The sequence below is a fragment of the Erinaceus europaeus genome, chromosome 8 (genome assembly GCF_950295315.1).
Source record: "Erinaceus europaeus chromosome 8, mEriEur2.1, whole genome shotgun sequence".
NCBI classification, from domain to species: Eukaryota; Metazoa; Chordata; class Mammalia; order Eulipotyphla; family Erinaceidae; genus Erinaceus; species Erinaceus europaeus.
Genome location: NC_080169.1, coordinates 114802050 through 114826511, shown reverse-complemented (window position 1 = coordinate 114826511; position 24462 = coordinate 114802050). Strand labels below are relative to the sequence as shown.

At 40.7% G+C, this 24462-nt stretch overlaps 4 gene segments (V, D, J or C); all 4 read right to left on the bottom strand.

Annotated features, from left to right (window-relative positions):
• Nucleotides 1-450: 450 nt before the first annotated feature.
• LOC132539735 (T cell receptor beta variable 20-1-like) lies at nucleotides 451-3406 on the bottom strand. The segment is given in 2 exon segments: nucleotides 451-800; nucleotides 3313-3406. Coding segments are annotated over 2 exon segments (444 nt in total).
• Nucleotides 3407-9515: 6109 nt separating this feature from the next.
• On the bottom strand, nucleotides 9516-10770 carry LOC107522464 (T cell receptor beta variable 20-1-like). The segment is given in 2 exon segments: nucleotides 9516-9868; nucleotides 10173-10770. Coding segments are annotated over 2 exon segments (390 nt in total).
• Nucleotides 10771-11970: 1200 nt separating this feature from the next.
• Nucleotides 11971-12737, bottom strand: LOC107522463 (T cell receptor beta variable 20-1-like). The segment is given in 2 exon segments: nucleotides 11971-12320; nucleotides 12659-12737. Coding segments are annotated over 2 exon segments (381 nt in total).
• Nucleotides 12738-19396: 6659 nt separating this feature from the next.
• Nucleotides 19397-20411, bottom strand: LOC107522462 (T cell receptor beta variable 18-like). The segment is given in 2 exon segments: nucleotides 19397-19740; nucleotides 20366-20411. Coding segments are annotated over 2 exon segments (390 nt in total).
• Between the last annotated feature and the right edge of the window lie 4051 nt (nucleotides 20412-24462).

Here is a 24462-nt window from a genome sequence, read left to right as displayed (position 1 = left end):
ATATTGTACTCTTTGGGACAAATGGATGGAATTGGAGGAGATTATGCTAATCAAACAGTTTCTAATACGAAATATGGTGGTTATCTTTGGAAGGTGGGAGGGTGGGGGCAAGGAACTTTGATGGTGGCTTGGTATAGAACTATACATTGTATCTTACAATCTTGTTACATAGTATTAATAACAACAAAGAAAATAATCCTAAATTTTACAATGATACTCCATGGATCATTTCATGTCAGTTGGCCACCTTATTGGTTCAGCTCAGCCCCAATATTTCTGGTCTATATTTTCCAAAAAGACCTTCTTTATACTCCAGCTCAAATATCCACTTTCTTCTCTCTCTGGACAAACATGCCACAGGTGCTTCAGTCAGAGAAGTTGTGGTTTTTCTTCCCACCACCATCTTCCACTGGGTTCATGAGTTTGGTGGGGTGATGAAAGAGGAGGGTATTACATGTGTTCTTGCCTGGATCTCTGATCTCTGCACAGCTCTGTGTGACTGGCACTACAGAAGTAGAGGCTACTGTCTTCAGGATCCACATTATTTACCATCAGAGATGAAAATGTGAGGTTTGGATGGTTAATGTGAAACTTCTCCTTGGAAAAACCTTGTTCGTATGTGGCACTGGAACCCGGATTAGAAGATGCTATTAGTCTGAGGTGCTGACTGGGGACCTGGCGATACCAAAACATTATTGAACTCTGAAAGTCCACTGAGATGCACTGGATTGTAACAGAGACACCACTCTTGCAGAGCGCCCTGCTTGGATATTGAGAGACAAGTTCACCAAGTCCAGAACCTATAGAAAGAGAGATCAAGTTGATGAAAGAGGTCAGACACGACCACAAGCAGAAATCTTGGAGCTGCACACATTGTCTTCATGACCCCTCTTCAAGCAAACAACCATCTTTGTTTTGAGACTTTCTAGAACTAGCATGATCCATCTTCTTTGAGTGAAGACTAGGTTCTCTCTTGGCTTTTGTGTCTTCAGATGACATGAGCACTCACTTCCTATTCACCAGTATAGGAAAACAGAACTTGGTCAATACTTTCTCTCTCCTCTCTCTCTCTCTCTCTCTCTCTCTCTCTCTCTCTGTCTCTCTCTCTCTTACACACACACACACACAAACACACACACACACACACACACACACACACTTGCATACTTGATACAATAACATTCTTACTGGGTCCCAGAAGCAAAAGAAATAGCAGCATCTTCAGGAGTTATCTCTTCACACCACCATGCTCATTACTGGTTTTTTGCTATCCTAGAAGTGCGAATGAGTTACTACATGATGCTGAGGATGTTGAGAATGCCCTCTGGTGGTAATATTTGCCAGTGATGATTTCTAAGAGCCATACACTAGAGAGTGGGACATGGAAGACGTTCTGTATAACAACTCATTTTAGAGAAGAAACACAAGGCAAAGATCATTGAAAATGGCTTAAACAAAGTTCTTGATATTAAATATAATATGGGGTATATGTCTGTAAAAAAATAAATTGTGTGGTCCAGGAGGTGGCGCAGTGGCTAAGGCACTATACTCTCAAGCATGAGGTCCTGAGTTCAATCCCTGGCAGCACATGTACCAGAGTGATGTCTGGTTCTTTCTCTATCTCCCCTATCTTTCTCATAAATAAATAAATAAAATCTTTTAAAAAAATAAATAAATAAATAAAATAAAATAAATTGTAGGCCAAGTAGATATAACAGCAGTAACACAGAGATCATATATAAGAGAGATCACAGGTTAAACCCTCTTGTCCACTGTAAATTTTAAGTAAACATTTTAATGTCATGAAAAGCCTATATGCTTTACTTTATATAAATTGTTCAACTAGTAGGGCAAGCTCTATCCTCTCCATTTATGTTGAAATTAATTAAATAAACAACATTTGGCCAGCAAGATAGTTCACTCAGGAGACTGCCCATTTATTTAGTTGTGCATGTGGCCTAAGTCTTAGCCTAGCTCCTGGAGCACTGGGGGATGCTTCTGCACTGCATTTTCTTTCCCTTTATATTTCTGAAACTTCCTCTATATATCAGTCTAAAAAGTTGTCCCACAGCAGTTGTCCTGATAAGGCCAAAATAAGAAAAAAAAAAGATAAATAAAAATAAAAACATTATTATGTATCTTTACTGTCCTACCTTGAATTTCCTTCCTCACAACATCATCCTGTCCCATCAGTGCTTCAGTATAAAAAGCAAATTAGGAGATGATAAGTCTAGCACTGTCTTTCACTGCCACAAGGCCCATGTTGTCTCCTCTGTCTCAGAAAATGACTCATGGGGAAACAACAGTGAATGTGAAATGAACAAATGTTAAACACCTTCGAGCTGTAACATTTCCAGTGATTGCTCTGATGTCATTAGTAGAAATTAGATGCAGTGACAATATGAAGTGTTTATCATTCCACATTTCATTGTTTTAAATCCTGTTCAAAGGGGTGTGTCTTCTTCCTAGCTCTGTATGTCAGTAATTGGTCTAGTGTAAAAAGTATTTCCACTGAATATTGGGGAAAGAAAGGCAAAGCTGACCCCAAAATTCAGGAAGGATTTTGAAAACAGTGACAGGAGTCAAGACTTGCCTGAGATGATCACAGACTTATCATATTTTCCCACATACTCTTTCCCCAGAGGGGAAAAAATGGGTCACTCAGAACAGAAGCATATCCAAAGCAAGATTACTCTGAATGCTTGGTTGAGGTGTGTGAAGGAAGTTGATAGCTCAGAATACATACAGCTCATGATAGTGAATGCAGAGAAACCAAACAACTTGTGGGAAATGGGGTTGAGTAATCACTTAATGCAGAGAAGAGGTGACTAGACTTCTCTGTGTCTGTAGGCTAACACATAGCTACAGAGGTGTCTAGGTCTAGGGAGTGGAAGTTACCAATGAAAGGAAAACAAACCTTCTTCTGAGAGTTCTTACAACTTTCAGAATATCTTTTTCCTGAATGTCATTTTCAATTTGCCAGGAGTAACTTAGGCCAGCCTTTGTTCTGGGTTCTTTGTTCTGTTTGGCTTTGATACCAAACTCTGACTACATTTCAGGATCAGTTTATCCTTTTATTTTTAAATATTATCTTTATTTTATTTATTGGATAGAAACATCCAGAAATTGAGAGGGAAGGGTGATAAAGAGGGAAAGAGACACATATAGCACTGCTTCATCACTTGCAAACTTTTCCCCCTGCAAATGGGGACCAAGGGCTCAAACCCAGGTCCTTGTACATTGTGACTATGTGTGTTTAACAAGGTGCACTACAACCAGCCCCCAGTTTACCCTTTCTCTGTGAGTAGCTACCTGGTGGTCGGAGCAGCTCATATCCCACTGTGACTGTGTTTTGGAAATACAACCAAGAGAGTTCCACAACTGTTGTCACTTGGATGTTTTCCATCTAGAGTTCTGCTGCTCTACAGTGGAAATTTGCTCCCTGTAACCAGGATTTACCTGTGTTCCACAGCAGACCTGTACGACCCTTACTGGGAAGGGGGTTTCCTTGTGACTTTAGCAGTTTCCAAGGAGAAAGAAGATTAAAAAAAAAAAAAGCACAGCTCTGTGGGCCTCAACTACTTTAATGGGTACAATTAGAATTATCCAATGGATGTTGCAAGAAATTCTAGAGAGTTTCAAGGCTTATGTTTCTAAATTTTACAAATGAGATGACAGCCTACGATCTGAATCATGAGTGGCAGTAGATAACATAACAGTTATGCAAAGAGACTCTTATGCCTGCAGCTCCAAAGTCCCAGGTTCAACCCCCTGTACCACCAAAAGCCAGAGCTGAGCAGTACTCTAGAATAATAATAATGATGATAATGATATGTGAATCATGTGCACCCCATATGCCTCCCCCAAAGCTCTGCTTTTCAACTGGACCAAGTAGTCAGAGTCTCTGCACATCAACCCCGAGGCTCACTTGAATTTGTCCATTGGATATTCCTTCCTGGTTACTAGAATGTTTGGTTACTGTAATTACACATAGGTGCTGTGGGCAGACAAGTGCCCAGAATCATTTCAATCACCTTTATTCTCTCAGGGAGAATGAGTTCTGAGTCTGTCCTAGGGCCTTTGTAACAGTGATGCAAGGACACCTGCCCTTTGCTCCTGCTTCATGGAGATTGGGCTCTGGACACACCACTTTACCAAGAAGGAAATTTTAATGACCCTTCCTTAAGGCCAGTTTGACTTCCTGTCATGTTCATGTTTGTTTGATGAAACCAAAGATGAAAACTAATTGGAAAATAGTGCCAGGGAGTAGATGAGACATAAAAGACACATATATTGTAGGGTAGCTGGAACTGATTACTCTCCTACGTAAGGATTTTTATGAAGGGGTCCTGACCACTACTCTATAAACTGCCTTCTGGATTAGGACAGAAGTTTCTAGTTATGCAGACAAACCATATTGACTGAAACTACTCTGGTATGCTCCTTCTAGTTTGTCTCTTTGACATATTTCTTTTTTTAAAAAAATATTTATTTTCCCTTTTGTTATCCTTGTCTCTTCACTATTGTTGTGGTTATTGTTGTTGTTATTGATGTTGTCATTGTTGGATAGGAGAGAAATGGAGAGAGGAGGGGAAGACAGAGAGAGGGAGAGAAAGACAGACACCAGACCTGCTTCACTGCCTGTGAAGCGCCTCCCCTGCAGGTGGGGAGCCAGGGGCTCGAACCAGGATCCTTTTGCCGGTCCTTGTGAGCTTAACTTGCTGCGCTACCACCGACTCCCCCTTTGACATATTTCTTTTTGGAAAAGCAAGTAGTACTTCTCTGAAATTTCTAGAAATCTAATCAATGTAGGACCCATATGTTCCTTCCAGCTGTAACATAACTATCAATAATCAGTGCCTATACCTCACTGACTAGGCTCATGATTAAATACCTTTAATTGAGCATTTTTTTTAAATTGAGATATCAGGACTGTGATAAATGGTGCCAGAAGGTTTTGGAGAAGCAATGAGAATGTTTATTGTAAAAAATGCACTGTTTTATGGAAAGATTTTGGCTATGTCTAAAAAATTGTGTGTACAGCTACATAAAATATTATGATGATTAGTTTTGTTTTGTTTTGCCTCCAGGATTATCACTGGGGATTGGTGCCTGCACAATGAATATACTGTTCCCAATGACCATTTTTTCCATGTTTACTGGATAGGACAGAGAAAAATTGAGAGAGGAGGAGAAGAAAGAGAGAGAGAGAGAGAGAGCAAGAGACAGAAAGATGTACATGTGCAGACCTGCTTCACCACTTGTGAAGCAACCCTCCTGCAGCTGGGGAACCGGAGGCTCCATCTGGGATCCTTGTGCTTGGAACTATGTGCACTTATCCCAGTGTGGCACCACCATGCCCCAAGATGATTAGTTTTCTGCAAAGGAGCATAATACAGCACTTGTTTAGTATAGAAACATTAAAATGTGTTATCATCTATAGCAGCTTTTTGTCATTAATTCATTACTATTGAGCCCTTACTCCCCACCTATGTGGGGGCCCTTCACAATCAGTGAAGTGGGTCTTCAGTTGTATATATATATATATATATATATATATATATATATATATATATATATACAACTGAATATATATATTAATTTTTATTGGGGGAATTAATGGCTTACAGCCAACAGTATATTCAGGTGTCAGGTTTCTATCTTTCTCTCACTTTGTCTATGTCCCTCTGTACTCTCAATTTCTTTTCTCCTTTCTTTTTTTCTTTCTTTCTTTCTTTTTTTTTCTTTTTGTGTTTTGCCTCCATCAGGGTTATCTCTGGGACATGATGCCTGCACTAGGAATCCACTTCTCCCATGGTCATTTTTATTTTTTTTTTTATTTTTGGCTATGACAGAGAGAAATAGAGAGGGTAAGGGGAGTTAGGGATAGAGAAATATAGACACCTGCAGATCTGATTCACTATTCACTACTCATGAAGTGGCTCCCCTGAAGGTGGGGAGCTGGGCGTTCAACAAAGGTCTTTCACAGGTCCTTGCACTTTGTACTATGTGTGCTTAATCTAGTGTGCCACCACTGGGTCCCACTCAATGTTTTTTTTTTCTGTTCTATCAAATAAAACAGAAAGGTGGGGGGGGGGAGAGAGGAAGAGAGTTAGAGAGAGAGAGAGAGGAAATGGTTGCTGGGAGCAGTGGACTTACAATGCCAACACTGAATTCCAGCAATAACACTGTTAATTTTTTAAAAAGAAAAGAAAATGGTATATGGAACAGTCCATATGAGCTGACCAATGTACAGCTCAACAAAACTCTCACATTGCTACTTCTAAAACATTATATTTTCTCCAGCTCCTACTCAGTCACTTCCCTGCTCTCTTTGTTTACACAAATGTATGCAGTCACATATGTCTCAGTCACAGAAGGTGTGTGTGTGTGTGTGTGTGTGTGTGTGTGTGTGTGTGTGTGTGTCTCACCCTTTCCTCCTTCCATGGATCACTGGGTGGTTTGGATGATGAAGGAAGAGGATGTTGCTGAGGTTCTTGTGTGAGTCTTTGCTCTCTGCACAGCTCTGTGTCACTGGCACCAAAGTAGAGGCTATTGTCTTTGGGAAATACACTCTTTACCATCAGTGATGGGAAACTTCTCCTTGGGATAAGCTTATTCATATAGGGACTGGACCCAAGGCTAGAAATTGCTATCAGTGTTGGTAACTAATGTTTCCAAAGTATATTTGCACTCTGGATACTTTCTGAGCTGCACTGGATGGTCACTGAGTCTCCACTCTTGCAGAGAGCTCTTCTTGGATGTTGAAAGACAAGAATACCAGGCCCAAAGCCTGCACACACAGAGATCAAGGTGATGGAAGTCAACAGCACGAAAAACAATATGACTACATGCTTGTAACTTTGAATTGTCCCTAGCTCTTAGGGAGTCCTCTTGATGAAGTGAAAAGTTGCTGTGAAAATGCCTAGAATCAAAATCTCCCATCTCTTCTGACAAGTTACTACTCACCTTTTATATCTCCAGATTGCATGGATGTCCACAATCCTTTAATATGCCTTAAAATATTCCAAAATGGGAATTGGGTGGTAGCGCAGTGGGTTAAGAGGACATGGCACAAAGCACAAGAACCGGTGTAAAGATCCTGCTTGGAGCCCCCGACTCCCTACCTGCAGGGGAGTCCCTTCACAGGAGGTGAAGTAGGTCTGCAGGTGTCTATCTTTCTATTCCCCTCCTCTCTCCATTTCTCTCTGTCCTATCCAAGAACTCTGACATCATAACAACAATAATAATACAACAATAAAACCTCAAGGACAACAAAAGGGAATGAATAAATAAATATTTTAAAAATATTCCATAATATTAACTACTTACTACTCCTCCCTCTCATCTCTCAAACACACACACACACACACACACACACACACACACACACACACACACACACACACATCACAATTATTTATATAGAATGCTCTTTCTAGGCTGCAGAAGCAGAAAAAGTAGAAATATTTTCAAAGCTTGGTCTCAGAAATTGTTTGGATATGGTAAGATCATGATCTTTATTGATGACATGACTATGAATGTGCTCCATTGTACTACCTGGTTCTGACTTTCCCTGTGATGGTGACTCAGTTCCTCTTTCTAAGAACCACACAATCAGTCCTGAGAATGTGCATGTTAGCATGCACAAGGACTCCTGTTTAAGCCCCTAGTCAATATCTGTGTGGCTGAGCCATATAAGTGGGAGAATAATGTTGCACCTCTCCCTCCTTCTCCCCACCCCCTCTCTTTCTCTTTCTCTCAGGATAAAAATAAAAAGTAGTGAATCTGGTGTACAAGTGCCTTTATCTCTCTCTCTCTCTATCTCCCCCTCCTCTCTCAATTTCTCTCTGTCTTATTCAATAAAGAAATGGGGTGGGCAAAGGCTATAGGGAGCAATGGGTTCCTTGTGCAGGCACCAGTGATAAAGCCAGTGATAAAGCTGAAGGAAAAAGAAATCTTTGAGATACACTGTGTATCAGGGAATTTTTGCTGAGGCTTCAATAAAACAGTTCTGAAACTCTTTATATGATATTTAGTCACATACCAGTTGGCTCACAGATCAAATGTTCTGAAATTGTCATGTGGCTTCTCTGTGGTTGGAGAATATTGCCTCTGAAGAGTATGTTTTATAATCAAATTATATATAGTGACATATACATTGAAAGATAAGAACACTAGCTCCAGGAGTCCAGCTGTAGTGCAGTGGTTTAAGCACACATGGAGCAAAGAGCAAGGACTCCAGTAAGGATCCTGGTTCCAGCCCCCGCTCCCCACCTGTAGGGGAGTCGCTTCACAGGTAGTGAAGCAGGTCTGCAGATATCTGTCTTTCTCTCCCTCTCTGTCTTCCCCTCCTCTCTTCATTTCTCTCTGTCCTATCCAACAATGACGACATCAGTAACAACAACAATAAAACAACAAAGGCAACAAAAAGGGGGGAAGAAGCAAAAAATTTAAAAAAATAAGGAACACAAGCCCCAAAGCCTGTACAAACAGATCAAGGTGACGACAGTCACCAGCAGGATAATCAGCATGACTACAGGCAGAAAACTCTCAAGCTTGTATCCTTGAATTTTCTTGCTTTAGATCTTAAAATGTTTATACAGTTATTAGTACAAATGTTCATACCCCTGCTAGTCTATTTATTTCTTCTATTATATGCTTTCTCATTATTTATTCATTTTAGATAAAGACAGAGATTGAGAGGGGAATGAGAGAATAAAGGAAGAGAGAGAAAGAAAGACACCCTCAGCACTACTTCACCACTCGTCAAGCTTATTCTCTGTGGGTGGGGACCAGAGACTTGAATCTGGGTCCCAAAGTATGGTAACATGTGGTCTCTACTTGATGCTCCAACTTCCAGGCCTCAATTTACACTTTATGTGGGATCAACTTCATCAAACTTTGAAGGTTTTTCTGGAATTTTCTATTCTTAAGTATATGGTAATAAGGCCCTTCTACCAAGTGTTACCCTGGTCAATTATCAATCAGCTCACTCTAAAATATTGTCAATTACACTCACCACCAAATAGACGTATTTTTAGTTCTGTTTCTTTTACATAGAGAACCTAAGATGGTGAGTAAATCATGTTGCGTAGTTTTGGGAGAAGCAATGCCAGAATGTGTTGTAGGAGATATGCACTGCTATGTGGAAGAGGTTAGGGACTTTCCTAGAGCCTTGTGTGTAGATTTAAAAAGAACACAGGATTGTCATAGGACAGAATGATACAATGATCTATATTGTGCGACTTTATTTCAGGAAACTTCTTATGTCCATTGCTCACTGCTACAAAGCCCAGTTCAATTCCAGATAGTTCTTTAATACTATACTTTCCCTGCTCTTCAACTGAAAATTATCCCCGTTCTTCTTTTTCTCTACAAACACACACAGGCACAGGTGTACTGGAAGATTTGTGGTTTCTCCACCCCCTCCCCCTTTGATGGGGCTAATGGGTTTTTTGGTGTGGAGGGAGAGGAGGAGGTGGAGGAGAGGGTATAAGAGGAGGAGGAGACTATCACACTGGTTCTTGTCTGGGTCTCTGCTCTTCACACAGCTCTGTGTCACTGGCACCACAGAAGTAGAGGCTGCCATCTTTAGGATCCACTTTCAATACCGTCAGAGAAGAAAATGTTACATTCGGATGACTGATGAGAAACTTCTCCTTGGAAAAACCTTGTTCATATGAGGCAGTGGAACCCGTATTAGAAGATGCTATTAGTGTGAGCTCCTGATTGGGGAGCTGATGATACCAAAACATAGTTGTGCTCTGAAAGTCCACCAAGGTGCATTGGATGACCACTGATGCTTTACTCTTGCAGAGAACTCTGCTTGGGTGTTGAGAGACAAGAGTACCAAGCACAGAGCTAACTGCAGGGATAGAGGGTGAAAATTATAAAACAGGCAGTCAGGACAATTGACTTGACCAGGACACAAAAACAAGAAATAACCATGCCTGTCTTTCTCACAGTTCTCAGGTGCTCCAATTTGTTTTGTGATAACATCCTGTCAGACGCCTTACAGACACAACTCACTCAGAAGCCTGACTGGTGACTCTCCAGAGGCATGGATGTTAGGGACTCCTATTATTCAGAGGAGAAGTGTCCAAAATCTCTGGAGGTTGCTTCACTCATGACAACACACACACACTATACTGAAATAATGCTATTCTCACCAGGCTGCAGAAGCAGTAGAATAAACAGCATCTTCATGGTGGTGTCTTCTCTACACTCTTGGTGTGGTGTGATCTTTCTCTTCACTCAAGGAGGGTGGATGAGTGCCTACAGGAGGGGAAGGATCTAGATTTTTTTTTTTTTACACCCCCTGGTGTTGATCTTTGCCAGAAATGGAGGACTCATCCTTCTTTCTATAAACTATATAATTCTGAAAGAAGCTCAGGAAATATTCTAAGAGAAATCCTAATTTTATTTATTTATTTGTTTGTTTGTTTGTTTTTAATTGCCTCCAGCAATTATTGCTGGGGCTGAGTGCCCACACTACTCCCAGCAGTTCTATTTTCCTTTTGTTTTTTACATTCTATTTTGTTTTATTTAACAGAGAAAAATTGAGAGGTGGGGAAAGGGAGAGATAAAGGAGAGAGAGAGACCTATAGACCTGCTCGACTACTCATGAAGTTTCTCCTCTGCAGGTGAGGAGTGAACCCCAGTCCTCCTGCTTGGTATATAAGTGCACCACTGCCCACCCTCAAGAAATCCTAATTTTAAATAATATTCACTGAGATTGAAATCATGTAATTGATAAAATGTTACTTAATCCTACATAAGGAATGGAGTATATACCTGTGTAATAAATGAGATTATATTCAGTTATTTACTTCTATACCTTACTGTCAATACAATCATAACAATTTGTGTTTAAGTTTAACAAAGTTCACTATAGAAAATACATTCTTGGGCCTGGGGAGAGGCCCACCTGGTTGAGTGCATATGTTACAGCATGTGAGGACCCGGGTTCAAGCCCCCAGTCCCCACCTGCAGGGGAAAAGGTTTGTAAGTGGTGAAGCAGGGCTGCAGAGTGTTCCTGTCTCTCTCCCTCTCTACATTCCCTCATCCCTCTCAATGTCTAGCTGCTTCTATCAATTAAAGATAATACAAAATTTAACAAAGGAAATGCATTCCTCTATATGGATTGGTTTTAAGATCTGCCTATGGAGTATATGCACAGTTATTAGGATTAGCACTTGGTAGAGTTAAGAAGGTATCAGGATTTTACAGTTGTATTTCAGAGTGTTTAACAATACAGCTGGTCACTTTACAAGTTACTAAATCCCCCCATGGCTATATCTTCAACACTTATATTTACCTAGTTGAGCATTTACACTACCATGTGCAAGGACCCAGGTTCAAATCCTGGGTCCCCACCTGCAAGGGGAAAGTTTCATGAGTGGTGAGGCAGTAACTGCAGTTCTCTGTCTTTATCTCTTTCTCCCTCACTCCTTCCCACCCCTTCCCCTCTCCTTCTCTCTCTCTCCTTTCTCTTTCAATTTCTTTCCATTTTATAATATTAGAAAAATTAAGAAGATATGATAAAAGAAAAAAATGTACACAAGGAACAGTCAGTTTCTTATCCACTCACCAAACACCAGTGATAACACTGGTGACAAAAAAAATCATGTACATGTTACAATGTGCAAGAATCTGGGTTCAAGTCTCCAGTCCCACCTCCAGGGCGGAAAGCTTCATGAGCAGGAAACAGTACCGCTTTCTCTTCTTTCACCTCCTTCTATTTATCCTTTCTCTATATATTTCTACCTATCCAATAAATAATAAAATATTTTAAAAACAAACAAAACACTATTTCTTTATGTTTTACTCTGAGATTTTCTTCTCATCTTTCTCTTTGCAAGCACAAGCTGTCACAGATATCCTCAGTGAGCGACTCTGTGTTTTTTCTCTTTCCCACCTCCTTCCGCAAAGATCAGTGGGTGGTTTGGGTGGTGAAGGAGGAGGCTGTTACAAAGGTTCTTGTCTGGGTGTCTGCTCAGTGCACCGCTCTGTGTCACTGGCACTGCAGAAGTAGAGGCTGCTGTCTTCAGGAAGGACACGCTTCACTGTCAGATCTGAAAATGTGAGGTTTGGATGGCTGATGGAAAACTTCTCTCTTTTATAACCTTGCTCATATGCAGGATTGGAGCCCATATTTGAAGTCGCTATTACTGTGAGACTTTGACTCAGAAGCTGACGATACCAAATGATAGTTGTACCCTGTATGCCTTCTAAGCTGCACTTGATGGTCACTGAAGTTCCATTCTTGCAGAGAACTCTGCTTGGATGTTGAAAGATGAGATTACCAAGTCCAGAGTCTGTATAAAAAAAGAGGAACATTAGTCCTTCAGAATACCAGACAATGTTTCAGATCATAATCTCACAGCCTGTGTCATTTTCTTTATCCAAGATCCCAAGAAATTTCATTTATGATGACTTCCGGTTCATACCCTAGGATTAGAAACCCTCAGCCTACTTACTCTCCAAAGGAAGAAATGTTAAACTCTCATTCTGATCAGACTGAAAAGAGCCACAATCTCTGGTCACCAGGTCACTCACAGGAGAACACACACACACACACACACACACACCACCGCCACCACCGCCACCACCACCACCACTACCACTTAATTTACTATTATAATCAGACTCTTACCCAGTCCTAAGAATATCAGAATTATTAACATCTTAAGGGAGCTATTTCACACAAACTCCTGGGGTATTGTAACCATCCTGTTCATCTGTCTGTCCTTCCTCCACCCCTAAAACCATGCTTTATGATGCAGAAGGAGCTCAGTTCTGCCCCTAGTGGTGATTTTTGTCACTGACTAGGACTCCATTCCACTTTCTGACTGTCTACAATCCACTCAGTTCTGTAGCTATCTGGAAGATGGTCTGATACGTTCTGCTAAGACTCCCATTTTTAGACAGGGTACACTGAGACAGAGATCAGTGGCATGTAGACAAGTTCCTAGTCATAGATACGGAATTGGGTTTATGCTTGTATAATAACTGGCATTATAATCTCTTTAGTACATAGTCTCACTGCACCCAAGACAACTCCTGTTAGTCACCAAAAATTAAAAAGTGAAATTCTACACTCAGAATACAATCTTCTTTTCTATAAATGGTGATAATTCTTTTCTAACTTTTTTAAACAGAGTTTTCAATAGAGTCCTTGTTTATTCTACCTTGCAAACTTGACAGCAGAGCCACAAGTATACCTGGGAAAGCACAGATAGAAACTGACTCTCTATGGCAAGAGAAACAAGGCTCATCATCCAAAAAGTGATAGGTTCTCCCCCACCCCGCCAAGAAACCGAACTGTAAACAAATGTTCAAGGTACTGGACTCTAGTCATTAGATCTGCATAAGGAAGGTGTGCTGAAATTTTGGCTCATCATCTTATCCCTACAACTGTGCAATAATGCATTCAAAAACAGGAAGTTGAAAGACATAAGAAAAAAGGCTGAGCCTTGATGGCAAATCTCCCTGATGCCCACAGGATTTTGCAAGAGTTGCAATGGGAACAACCATATTGGAATTAGTTTATAGGGTATGGTTGGGACTATGTGTAAGCTTGATAGAGTTTAGGGAGAACTACCCCCATCCTTGGATGGAGGTCTGAGAAGATAACCTCTTGGTGAGTCTCTCTCAACCGAGGTGAGAAAAAGGGGGGAAACTCAGACTTATTTCTTTCCTTCTTGACTCTCAGGCCCACAGAAACCCCAATACTTCTCCCCATTAACTGCAGGCCACATGGCCGCCTACTTTAAGATTCACTTACTCAAAGTCACCTTCTGATCACAGAAGAACACACCTTATCACACACTCCATTTTGTTTATTTTTATGATACAATCTTGGTTTTTTTTCCTTATATCACATTTTTTCTCTGTGTTTTTGTCATTTCCATTTCTGATTTTTAAAAATTTCTTGTTATTAGGAGCTTTTCCTATCTTAAACTGATGATATATATTTAATTCAGCTTGAAGTATAAACTTACATTTAACTTTTCTGAATAATGACTGTTTTATTCTATTTTCAAGGAAAGTGGGAGAAAACTTGCCCTTTGTTCTGTTCAATATCTAGCACTTTCTGTTTGCTCATTTTCATGATATTGTATTGCTTTATTTTTTAAAAAATTATTTATATATTGGATACAGAGAGAAATTGAATTGAAAGGAAAATATAAAGAGAGCAGGAGAGAGACACCTGTAGCTCTCTGTTACCACTCAGGATCTTCCCCATACAGGGAAGTTGGAGATACAGGTGCTTGAGTCAAGGTCTTTACACACTTAAATGTGTGTGCTCAATCAGGTCTTCCACTACCTGGTTTCTAGACTATTTTAAAGTATACCTAAATCATACCTTTTCTGTTCAACTAATGAAATTGGAGACTTGCTTTCTTTATACTAAGAGGTTTGGTTGTGGTGTCTTTTATGTTGTGATTTTCTTTTTCTTTTCTTTTTTTTTTTTTTTTTTGCCTTCAGGGTTGGGTTACTGCTGGGACTTGGTGCCTGCACTAAGAATTCACTACTCCTGATGGCCATTTTTTTTTTTTTTTTTGGCTAGAACAGAGAGAAATTGAGAGGAGAGAGAGAGAGAGAGAGAGAGAGAGAGAGAGGAAGATAGACACCTGTAGATCTGCTTCACTGCTTGTGAAGCAACCCACTGGCAGGTGGGGAGTCAGGGGCTCAAACTAGGGTTCTTATGTGGGGTCCTTGCACTTTGTACTATGTGCGCTTAACCCAGTGTGCCATCACCTGGCCCCCATGTTGTGATTTTCTTTTTCAAGTTTTCTTTTTCCTTACTAGTGGGATTTCCAGAGGACCTGTCTTTGTTTCTTTTTCTCATTCATTCATTCATTCATTCTCTCTTCCTTTTCCCTTCTTTCTTTTCTAGTCACTGTAAAACCATTAAATTATTTTAGTATTGTGTCTGTCACTTTCAATATTTTGAAAAATATATTTCTTTGTTACATAGTGAGAATTTCACATGAGGCAGGAAAAAAAAAGACAAAAGTAAGCAAGATATATTCCCTAATCTCTTTTGACAGCAACAGCACTATTGCCATGTCTTGGTAATATTTAGAAGAAATACTGCATAAAATTGGCCAAGAGATAAATAATCAAAAAGTGTATATATATAAACTAAAGGATAGTTATTGTCCTTATCACAACCCTTATTAGAATCATGCAACAAGTAAAATTCAGTAAAACTTAAGGTTAACTTAAATACCACTAAAACCCTCAATCTATTTCCTCCCTAACTTGAGGCCAGACTCCATAAGCCTAATCATGTTTTGATACAATAAATGACACTCAAAGCTTTAAGTCTAACCACAACAGATAAAGAAATTACTATAAAAGTTGGATACAGGCAAAGAGACTGGCTCACTTAATGATGGTCCTTTTGGCAAATACCTGGCCAACCCATCACCATCACCTGGAGCCCTGGTTAGGAAATCCTTGGATTCCCCCATAGACAGTATGGGCCTAGACCTCTAGTATATTACTCTCTCCACCATTACTTGTCAGTTCTGTCAGGAACATCATCATAAGCCCTCTTGTGGGCCTCTCCTATGTCCTCACTATAAAGTGGTAATGGTAGGGAATATTTCACTCTATGAAGGGAGACTGGGTCAATCTATTCTGCCACTCAAGCAAGAGTGCTCCTGAAATGAGAGCAGCCTACAATGTTCCCCGCTGTGACCATGGACTGTGAACTCAGACTGGCAGGATTTCAGAGGTTCCACAGGCTCCTGTGCTAAATATGAATAGATACCGGCCCTGGGTCAGACTGATGGGGTAAACAATCAGTGGTATTTATAGACTTTCTTCAAGTTTTGGAGATATCATCTGCCTAATCCAGCTTTCTAGTCCTTTTCTCAAATCTGACACCATCTTCCCAGACAATATTTTTAGTTCACCTGCAGGATCAGGCAAAAATTACTAAGGTCGGGGGTCGGGCGGTGGCGCAGTGGGTTAAGCGCATGTGGGGCAAAGCGCAAGGACCGGCGTAAGGATCCCGGTTCGAGCCCCCGGCTCCCCACCTGCAGGGGAGTCGCTTCACAGGCGGTGAAGCAGGTCTGCAGGTGTCTATCTTTCTCTCCCCCTCTCTCTGTCTTCCCCTCCTCTCTCCATTTCTCTCTGTCCTATCCAACAACGAATTGCGTCCACAAGGGTAATAATAATAACCACAACGAAGCTACAACAAGGGCAACAAAAGGGGGGAAAAATGGCCTCCAGGAGTGGTGGATTCATGGTGCAGGCACTGAGCCCAGCAATAACCCTGGAGGAAAAAAAAAAATTACTAAGGTCATGGGCCCCTTGGAACATATCTAACATAGACTTCCTAGCTTATTCATACATGAAGACACCTAATTTCATCTGTTCTGTTCATACCTTTAGGTTTGTACTTATTAAACAATTTTCCATTTTATATATTACCACCTTCCAGCACCAAGTTGCAGAAGCTACTGTAATTCCACTCTGAATTCCCTGGGTAGACAATCTCATCAATGTGTACTGAAGCCTCACCTCCATAGAGCCCTACCCCAAAGGCTGGGGGTATGGATCAACCTGACATCACCAATGTCTAGCAGACAAGCAATTACAGAAGCCATAATTCCCACCTTTTGCAACCAAAAAAAAAAAAATTTTAGTCCATACTTCCATAGGAAGAGAACTGTTAGAGGAAGATGATCTGAGGGCTCTCAACTCCAATTCCATCAGGACTCAGAAAGAGAAGAGGAAAAAAAGGACATTCAATGTAGTGATAAGTATAAGTGAGGCTTAGATAAGAAGAAAACTAAAGACCATAAAAATAGGCAATTATATGTAAATATAAATGGATATAGAAATAATAGTTAACCCATACCTGTGACCTTGGGAGAACCAGTGCAGTTTCCAATGAAGGGAGTGGGGAAACAGATCTCTGGTGGTGGGAATGGTATGGGATTATACCTTCATTATCTCATAATTCTGAAAATCAATATTGTATCATGAAAACTTTTTTTAAATGGCAAAAGAAAAGAATATGCATAAATAGAAAATGAACAACTGAGCTGGGTGGTGGTGCACCGTGGTTGAGTGCACATATTAGAATGGGCAAGGACCCCAGTTCAAGTGTCTTGTCCCCACCTGCAGGAGTTAAGCTTCACAAGTGGTGGAACTATGCTGCAGACAGCTTAAATAAATACATTTTAAAAAATAAACAAATAGGGAGTCGAGCAGTAGCGCAGCGGATTAAGCGCAGGTGGTGCACAAGCAGTGAAGCAGGTCTGTAGGAGTCTATCTTTCTCTCCTCCTCTCTGTCTTCCCCTCCTCTCTCCATTTCTCTCTGTCCTATCCAACAGCAACAACAACAATAATAACTACAACAATAAAACAAGGGCAAAAAAGGGAATAAATAAATATTTAAAAAATAAAAAATAGGGAGTCGGGCTGTAGCTCAGTGGGTTAAGCGCAGGTGGCGCAAAGCACAAGGACCGGCATAAGGATCCCGGTTCAAACCCCGGCTCCCCACCTGCAGGGAAGTTGCTTCACAGGTGGTGAAGCAGGTCTGCAGGTGTCTGTCTTTCTCTCCTCCTCTCTGTCTTCCCCTCCTCTCTCCATTTCTCTCTGTCCTATCCAACAACAACAATAATAACTACAACAATAAAAACAACAAGGGCAAGAAAAGGGAATAAATAAATAAAATAAATATTAAAAAAAAATTTTTTAAATAAACAAATCTAAAGCATGAAGTTTTGGGCCAGATAATCCTGAGTTTGCTTCTGTATTTCTATTAGATAGAAAAAGTCACTCCTTGAAAAACATTTTTTCATACTGAAAGTGAACAAAAAATTTTCTTTGTCTTGATGATTCAGTAAAACCATAAGTTTCTCTTTTAAATTTTAATTAAATTTTTTTTTCCTCCAGTTGCATGGGCTGGCTCAGTGCCAGCACTGCAAATCCACAGCTTCTAGTAACCACTTTTTCCTCCTTCACCCCCATTTTTTCAGTAGGACAGAGAGAAATTGAGAGGGGGAGGAAAAATAGACAGGGAGAGAAAAAGACCGACACTTGCAGATCTGCTTCACCACTGTGAAGTGGGAGCAGAAGCTCCAGTCCGGTGTGTATCCTGCATGTGGTTCTATGTGTACTTGAACAGGTTCACCACTGCCCAACCCAGCCCTATAAAATCATAAGTTGCAAACACATAATAGACTAATAGACATTAAAAAAAAAACCTACAGAATAAGGAAAAGGAAACTATCTTGTGTGGAGCCAGGTGGTGGAACACCTAGTGGGACTCACCCATAACCGTTTCCTTTCTTTTCTTTTCTTTCTTTCTTTCTTTTTTTTTTTTTTTGCCTCCAGGGTTATTGCTGGGCTCCATGCCAGCATTATGAATCTACTGCTCCTGGAGGCAATTTTCCCATTTTATTGCCCTTGTTGCTGTGCTTCTTGTAATTGTTAATGTTATTGTTGTCATAGCTGTTATTGTTGTTAGATAGGAAAGAGAGAAATGGAGAGAGGAGAAGACAGAGAGGGGGAGAGAAAGATACCTACAGACCTGCTTCACTGGTTGCCAAGTGACCCCCCCCCCCCCGCAGATGGGGAGCTGGGGCTCAAACTGGGATCCTTACGATGGAGCTTGTGCTTCCTGCCATGTGCACTTAACCAGCTGTGCTACCGCCCAGCTCCCGCATCACCATTTTCAAGGACTTGGATTCAATGTCCTGGTCTCCACCTGTAGGCAGGAAGCTTCACAGTCAGGGAAGAAATGCTGCAGCTATCTCTCTTATTCTATCTCCCACTCCCTTTTATGTAATATGTCCTGTCACATAAAAAGAAAAGGGGGGGAGAAAAAAGAAAAGAAATAACTGCTGACGTGGGGAATTCTTTGTGCAGAAAAAGTCCCAGAGATGACCCAAGTGGCAAGCAAATAAGCCAGCAAGAGAGATATAAAGAAGGAAAAATGATGAAAACTATGTTATTTAATGCATGTTTAACCTGACAAACAAAGCTAAGGGCCCTGGGGAAGGAAAACAGGGAGAGAGCTGCTAGAGAGGGACTTTCAGGTCTTGACACATGAAGATGGATCTGATTTAGAAGAGAGTGTGTTTTTTTACAGGTAGTTATCCTAGTGAAATGGGAAATTGTACCCATGTGCTAACAACTTTATTATAAATCATTAACTTACCAATTAAAAAAAAAAAAAGAAAAAATCTGAATCTTTTCCAAATAACAGAGCGAGTTCGTAAACAGAACTGGGACGTTCACTGGCATTTCTGCAAACCCCTCATGTCTGTAATCACTCCACAGAAACTGTTCCTGTTGTATAGTTTGTGTAATTCACTATGTGTATACTTCCGGTTCCTCAGAGCTGTTATTCCCAGTGTGGGGGCTATGGGGGTTTGTGCCTTGGCAGGATGTGGTTCTGCACTGGTGTGTCTAAGGAACTGGCACAGAGATATGCTGCAGAATCCTCCAGCTCTGTAGGCTCGATCTTGAGGGTGCTGGGGCCTTCTTTGGGAAATTCAGCAGAAAAGCGTTTGGATGGCATTCCAGATTCATCCAGGGGTGTTTCTCTCCGGAAGTAAGCCATAAACTTCAGACTTCCCTCTGACAGCTGCTGATACCAGTACACATAAATGTGTCCTTCCTCGGGGTTGCATCTCAAGGTGGCCTCCTGTCCTGACCTCCTGATTAGGTGTGGTGGATTCTGGGTGACGCTGGCATTTGTGGGACCTCCAGGAAAAGAGATCATGGAAGATGCAGTAGTAAAGCCAAACAAATGCGTTTCCTCAGTTGAAGCAAGCTAGAGTGATCTTTGATATCTTTCACTTACCCTGTATTCTTAAAAACGAAACTCCCAAGGGATTATTGACATCCTTAGTGGTTTTGCACAGGACTTGCAAGGCTAAGACACCAGGTTGGATAACAAGCATTGACAGAACTGAGCAGTGCTCTCTCTCATACACACATCAAATAACTCTTATAAAAAGATGACAATTCACATAACATTTATTTTCTATTCTATAATGTAATGACTGATTTCCATGCCAAAAAATTCAGAAAAAAAATTTACTTATTTTTGCCTCAAGGTTATTGCTAGGGCTCAGTGCCAGCACTATGAATCCACTGCTCCATTTATTCCTTTTCTTTTTTAAAAAATAGGACAGAGAGAAATTGAGAGAAAGGGAGGAGATAACAAGGGATAGAGAGAGAAAGTCCCCTGTAGACCTGCTTTTTTGTCACTTGTGAGGCATGTCCCTGCAGGTGGGGATCTGGGGGATTGAACCTGGATCCTTGGCATGAGTTTCTGGGACTGAGACACAGTCTAGTGAGGTGTATCTGTTAGTATAGGACTCACCTAATCCCAAGAGCCAGATGATCATCCAGAAAAGGCTAGTGTCCATGGCTGAGTTCACGTGCAATGAGGTGTGTTGACTGCAGCAATCCAGGGAGCCAGACCCTGCAGCTGTGTCTTTGGAGGCAGATCTTCCTGGGAGGTCACTATTTCATTGGATCCTGTTGCGTGTCGAATAATCTTGTTCACTGACTGATTAGCTCTTCTCCTTTGGCTAACTATTCATTCATACATCTTTGCTTACACATTAGCATACAGGGCCATTTCTCCTAGAGGCTGAGTGATAAGAGCCTTCTTTATTGCTCTATAGTTTCTGATACATCACTGAATACTAAGCTTCATCTCTTCGGTCTACTCTTTAAAAAAAGTGTGTCCTTTATTTTCCTTTTACTGACTGATATCACCTTTCCATTCTACACCATTGCTGAGTCCAAGTACTGACCAGATGTCCCTTCTAGGTTAATCTATAGAAACATAAGGAAGTAGAGATAAAGTCTGATAATGAAAAAAAAATAAATAAATAGGAAGTGATTTGAATTAGTTCTCTATTTTCCCACCACCTCAGCTAAGCAATGCTTTCAAGGATCTTTAGGGAACCACTTTTTATATTTTTCTCATCTTTTATGATTCTACTTGAATGTTTTCTGTAAAGGATTCAAAGATCAAGTGTTAGAGACAGACTACAAACCCTCTTTTGTTTTTCCCATTGTCCTTTGAGTCTGCTTATTAGCATGTACTAATCTCTTTAATCATGAATGAGAGATACCTATGTCTGAGTTTCCCTTCCTTTTATTCTCTTTTCCTTTCCTACCCTATGACACTGAATAGAAATTCCTCCTTTGATTTCTGCATGTTGAAAGACAACAAAAGGAGAAAGTACAGTCTCTCCCCTGTTAGAATTTATGGGATCCCTGGAGGAGATGCATATCTTAGAGACCTTCAACCTTTGAGTAATTAATGAGATCATATCAAAAATCCAAATAAAAATGTCTAATTACGTTCTCCCTCAAGGGGCCTTCGTTATTTAGAAGACTAGGCTCCCCAGATGAACACTTCAATCAAAACTCAGTTGCTGCCATCAACTGAAAATATTCCAGCAATTTTCCTGGGAAGAATTCAGAATGTTCACCAATGTTTTTTTTTTCATTAAAATACATTGATAGATTCAGAGTAGATCGCATAATGGTTATGCAAAGAAACTCTCATGCCTGAGGCTCTAGAAGTCCCAGCTTCAATCCCCTACACCATCATCATAAGCCATAGCTGAGTAGTGTTCTGATTACAAAAAATAAAGTCCAGAGATCACAGAGCACTATGCCAAGCCCAAAGAAACATTACCTGACCTGAGTGTTATTATATCACTTAGCCCTCAAGTTGCAAGGATAGAATCAAAGAACCAAACTGTGCTGATAATCAAACATCATTTGAATACCAATACATTCAAGCAGTAAGTTATGCCTTGGAATGGAAATGTTAAATGCTTTGATCCTGGTGGTTTGATGGGAGAAGTAGTGATAATCTATTCTGTGTAGGTAGCCAACAGGCCATCTTATCAGCTCAAAAAGTTGTGACTTAATTGGAATAATGTATGAAACTGCTTCTGACACTCAATTTATCTGGTCAAATCTTTACTCCCAGACCTTTGAACATCGTTCCTGAGAGCAAAGAACAAGAATGAAGGCATCACACCTCCTGACCTCATAACATACTGCAGAGTCACTATAATAAAAGCAGCCAGGTACTGGAACCAAAATAGACACACAGACTCGTAGAGCACACACATTACCATGCTCAAGGACACAGGTTCAGACCCCCAGTTCCATGTCCAGGAGAGAAATTTTATTAATGGTGAAGCAGTGCTATGTTGGGTAGTATGCCAGCTCCCCCTGGCTTCTGCTTAACCATATGCCTATATAGGGATTGATTGATCCCATTCAAAGCTTTGGTCTATTTACATAAATCACTTTTACATTTACATAAAGCACCACACTCCCTCCAGGGCATTGGTGGTTTAGTGGTAGAATTCTCACCTGCTCCACCCCCTCTCCTTGTCACACCCTGATCCTCTCCTTGTCACACCCTGATCTTCCACCAGTCACCTTTTGCTCCACCCTCTCTATGTCACATCCTGTTTCTACCTTACTTGGAGAGTATAAAAACAGCTGCTCTTCTGATTAAAGACACTTGGAAATTGCTTTCCGGCTCCGAGGGTTTCAGAGTGTATCTCCTGTGAAGTTAGTGCTGCATGAGTTCCTGATCCTTCTCCCACGCAGCAGCCTAGATCGGCTCCAGTTGAGTTCTCTCCAACCCAGAGAGCACCAGCTTGGGAAGAAGCACCCTCAGGCTATCCCGACAGTGCTATAGATGACTGTCTTTTGTTCTCTCTTTACTTCACCATTCCCTCTCAGTTTCTCCATTTCTATCCAAAAAAGAAAGGAAAAAAAGGGGGGAAAGAGTCTGCTAGCAGTGGCAAAGTCATTGTGCAGCCAACAGGCTCCAGTGATTACCCAGGTGGCAAAAGAAAACAAACAAAAATGCTTCTTTGACAAGACTTCATACGTTATCCCTTTACCATGAACAAACAAAGGGATGAAGTTTATTTTGGTAGCTAAAGTCTCATAGTAGAGGCCCTCATAGTTTGCTTTGTTTCCCCTAGTTTATTCCGCTCCGATAATGGCCATGCAGAAGGTTCAGAATCCCCATGTAGATATGAAAAATAACAGCTCGTGCCTCTCCATAAGGGAATTTTTTAAAATTTTATTTATTTATTTATTCCTTTTGTTGCCCTTGTTGTTTTATTGTTGTAGTTATTATTGATGTCATTGTTGTTGGATAGGACAGAGAGAAATGGAGAGAGGAGGGAAAGACAGAGAGGAGGAGAGAAAGATAGACACCTGCAGATCTGCTTCACTGCCTGTGAAGTGACTCCCCTGCAGGTGGGGAGCCGGGGGCTCAAACCGGGATCCTTCCACTGGTCCTTGTGCTTAGCGCCACCTGCGCTTAACCCGCTGCACTACCGCCCGACTCCCAAGGGAATTTTTTTTAAAGTAAAAATGCAGTTAGTATTTTCAAGAACTACTGTTCTCTTGGACTGGAGTTAGTGTATGGCACCAAAGTAAATGCCTCTGGGGTTGAGGAAAGGTTCAGGTCCTGGAACATGATGGAAGAGGAGTTCCTAGTGGGGGTTGAGTTGTAATGTGAAAAACTGAGAAATGTTAACACATGTGCAAACTACTGTATTTTACTGTCTAATATAAACCATTAAGCCACCCAATAAAGAAAAAAGGGGAAAAAAGATCCCACCATAATACAAAAAAACAAACAAATAGGTCCAGTCTACTGTGCAACCAAATGCCAGAGCTAAGTGATGCTTTGGTCTCTCTCTCTCTTTCCCTCTCTCCCTCTCTCTCTCTCTCCTCTATGTTTCATAAAAATGAATCAATGCTAAAAAATAATTCCATAGTTGCATACCTCCACTCTCTAATCAGGGGAACATTTTTTAAAACTGTTTTCCCAAATATTTATATATTTATTTATCCCCTTTTGTTGTCCTTGTTGTTTTATTGTTGTAGTCATTATTGTTGTTGTTGGATAGGACAGAGAGAAATGGAGAGAAGAGGGGAAGACAGAGAGCGGGAGAGAAAGTTAGACACCTGCAGACCTGCTTCACTGCTTGTAAAGTGACTCCCCTGCATGTGGGGAGCTGGAGACTTGAACCGGGATCTTTACAGCAGTCCTTGTGCTTTGTGCCACGTGCGCTTAACCTGCTGCACTACTGCCCAATTCCCCAGGGGGGGAACATTTTTAATAGGGCAGAAACTGCAGAGAAAGTGGCTAAATAAAGCTAACTTTATAAATATATGTTTAGAAGATAAGCAGGGTGAAAACATTTAATTTCACTTAGAAATTACAAAACACTAACAGCCAGTTTTTAAAACACTTTAGTGTTTCCTTACTAAGTAAGTTTCAGTAAATATTATCAACTTTAAATTTAAGAGACTAGATTTTTTTTTTTTTAATCCACCAAGGTTGTCGCTGGGATTTTGTGTGTGCACTATAGATTTGTCACTCCAGGTGGCCATTCTTCTCCTACTTTATTT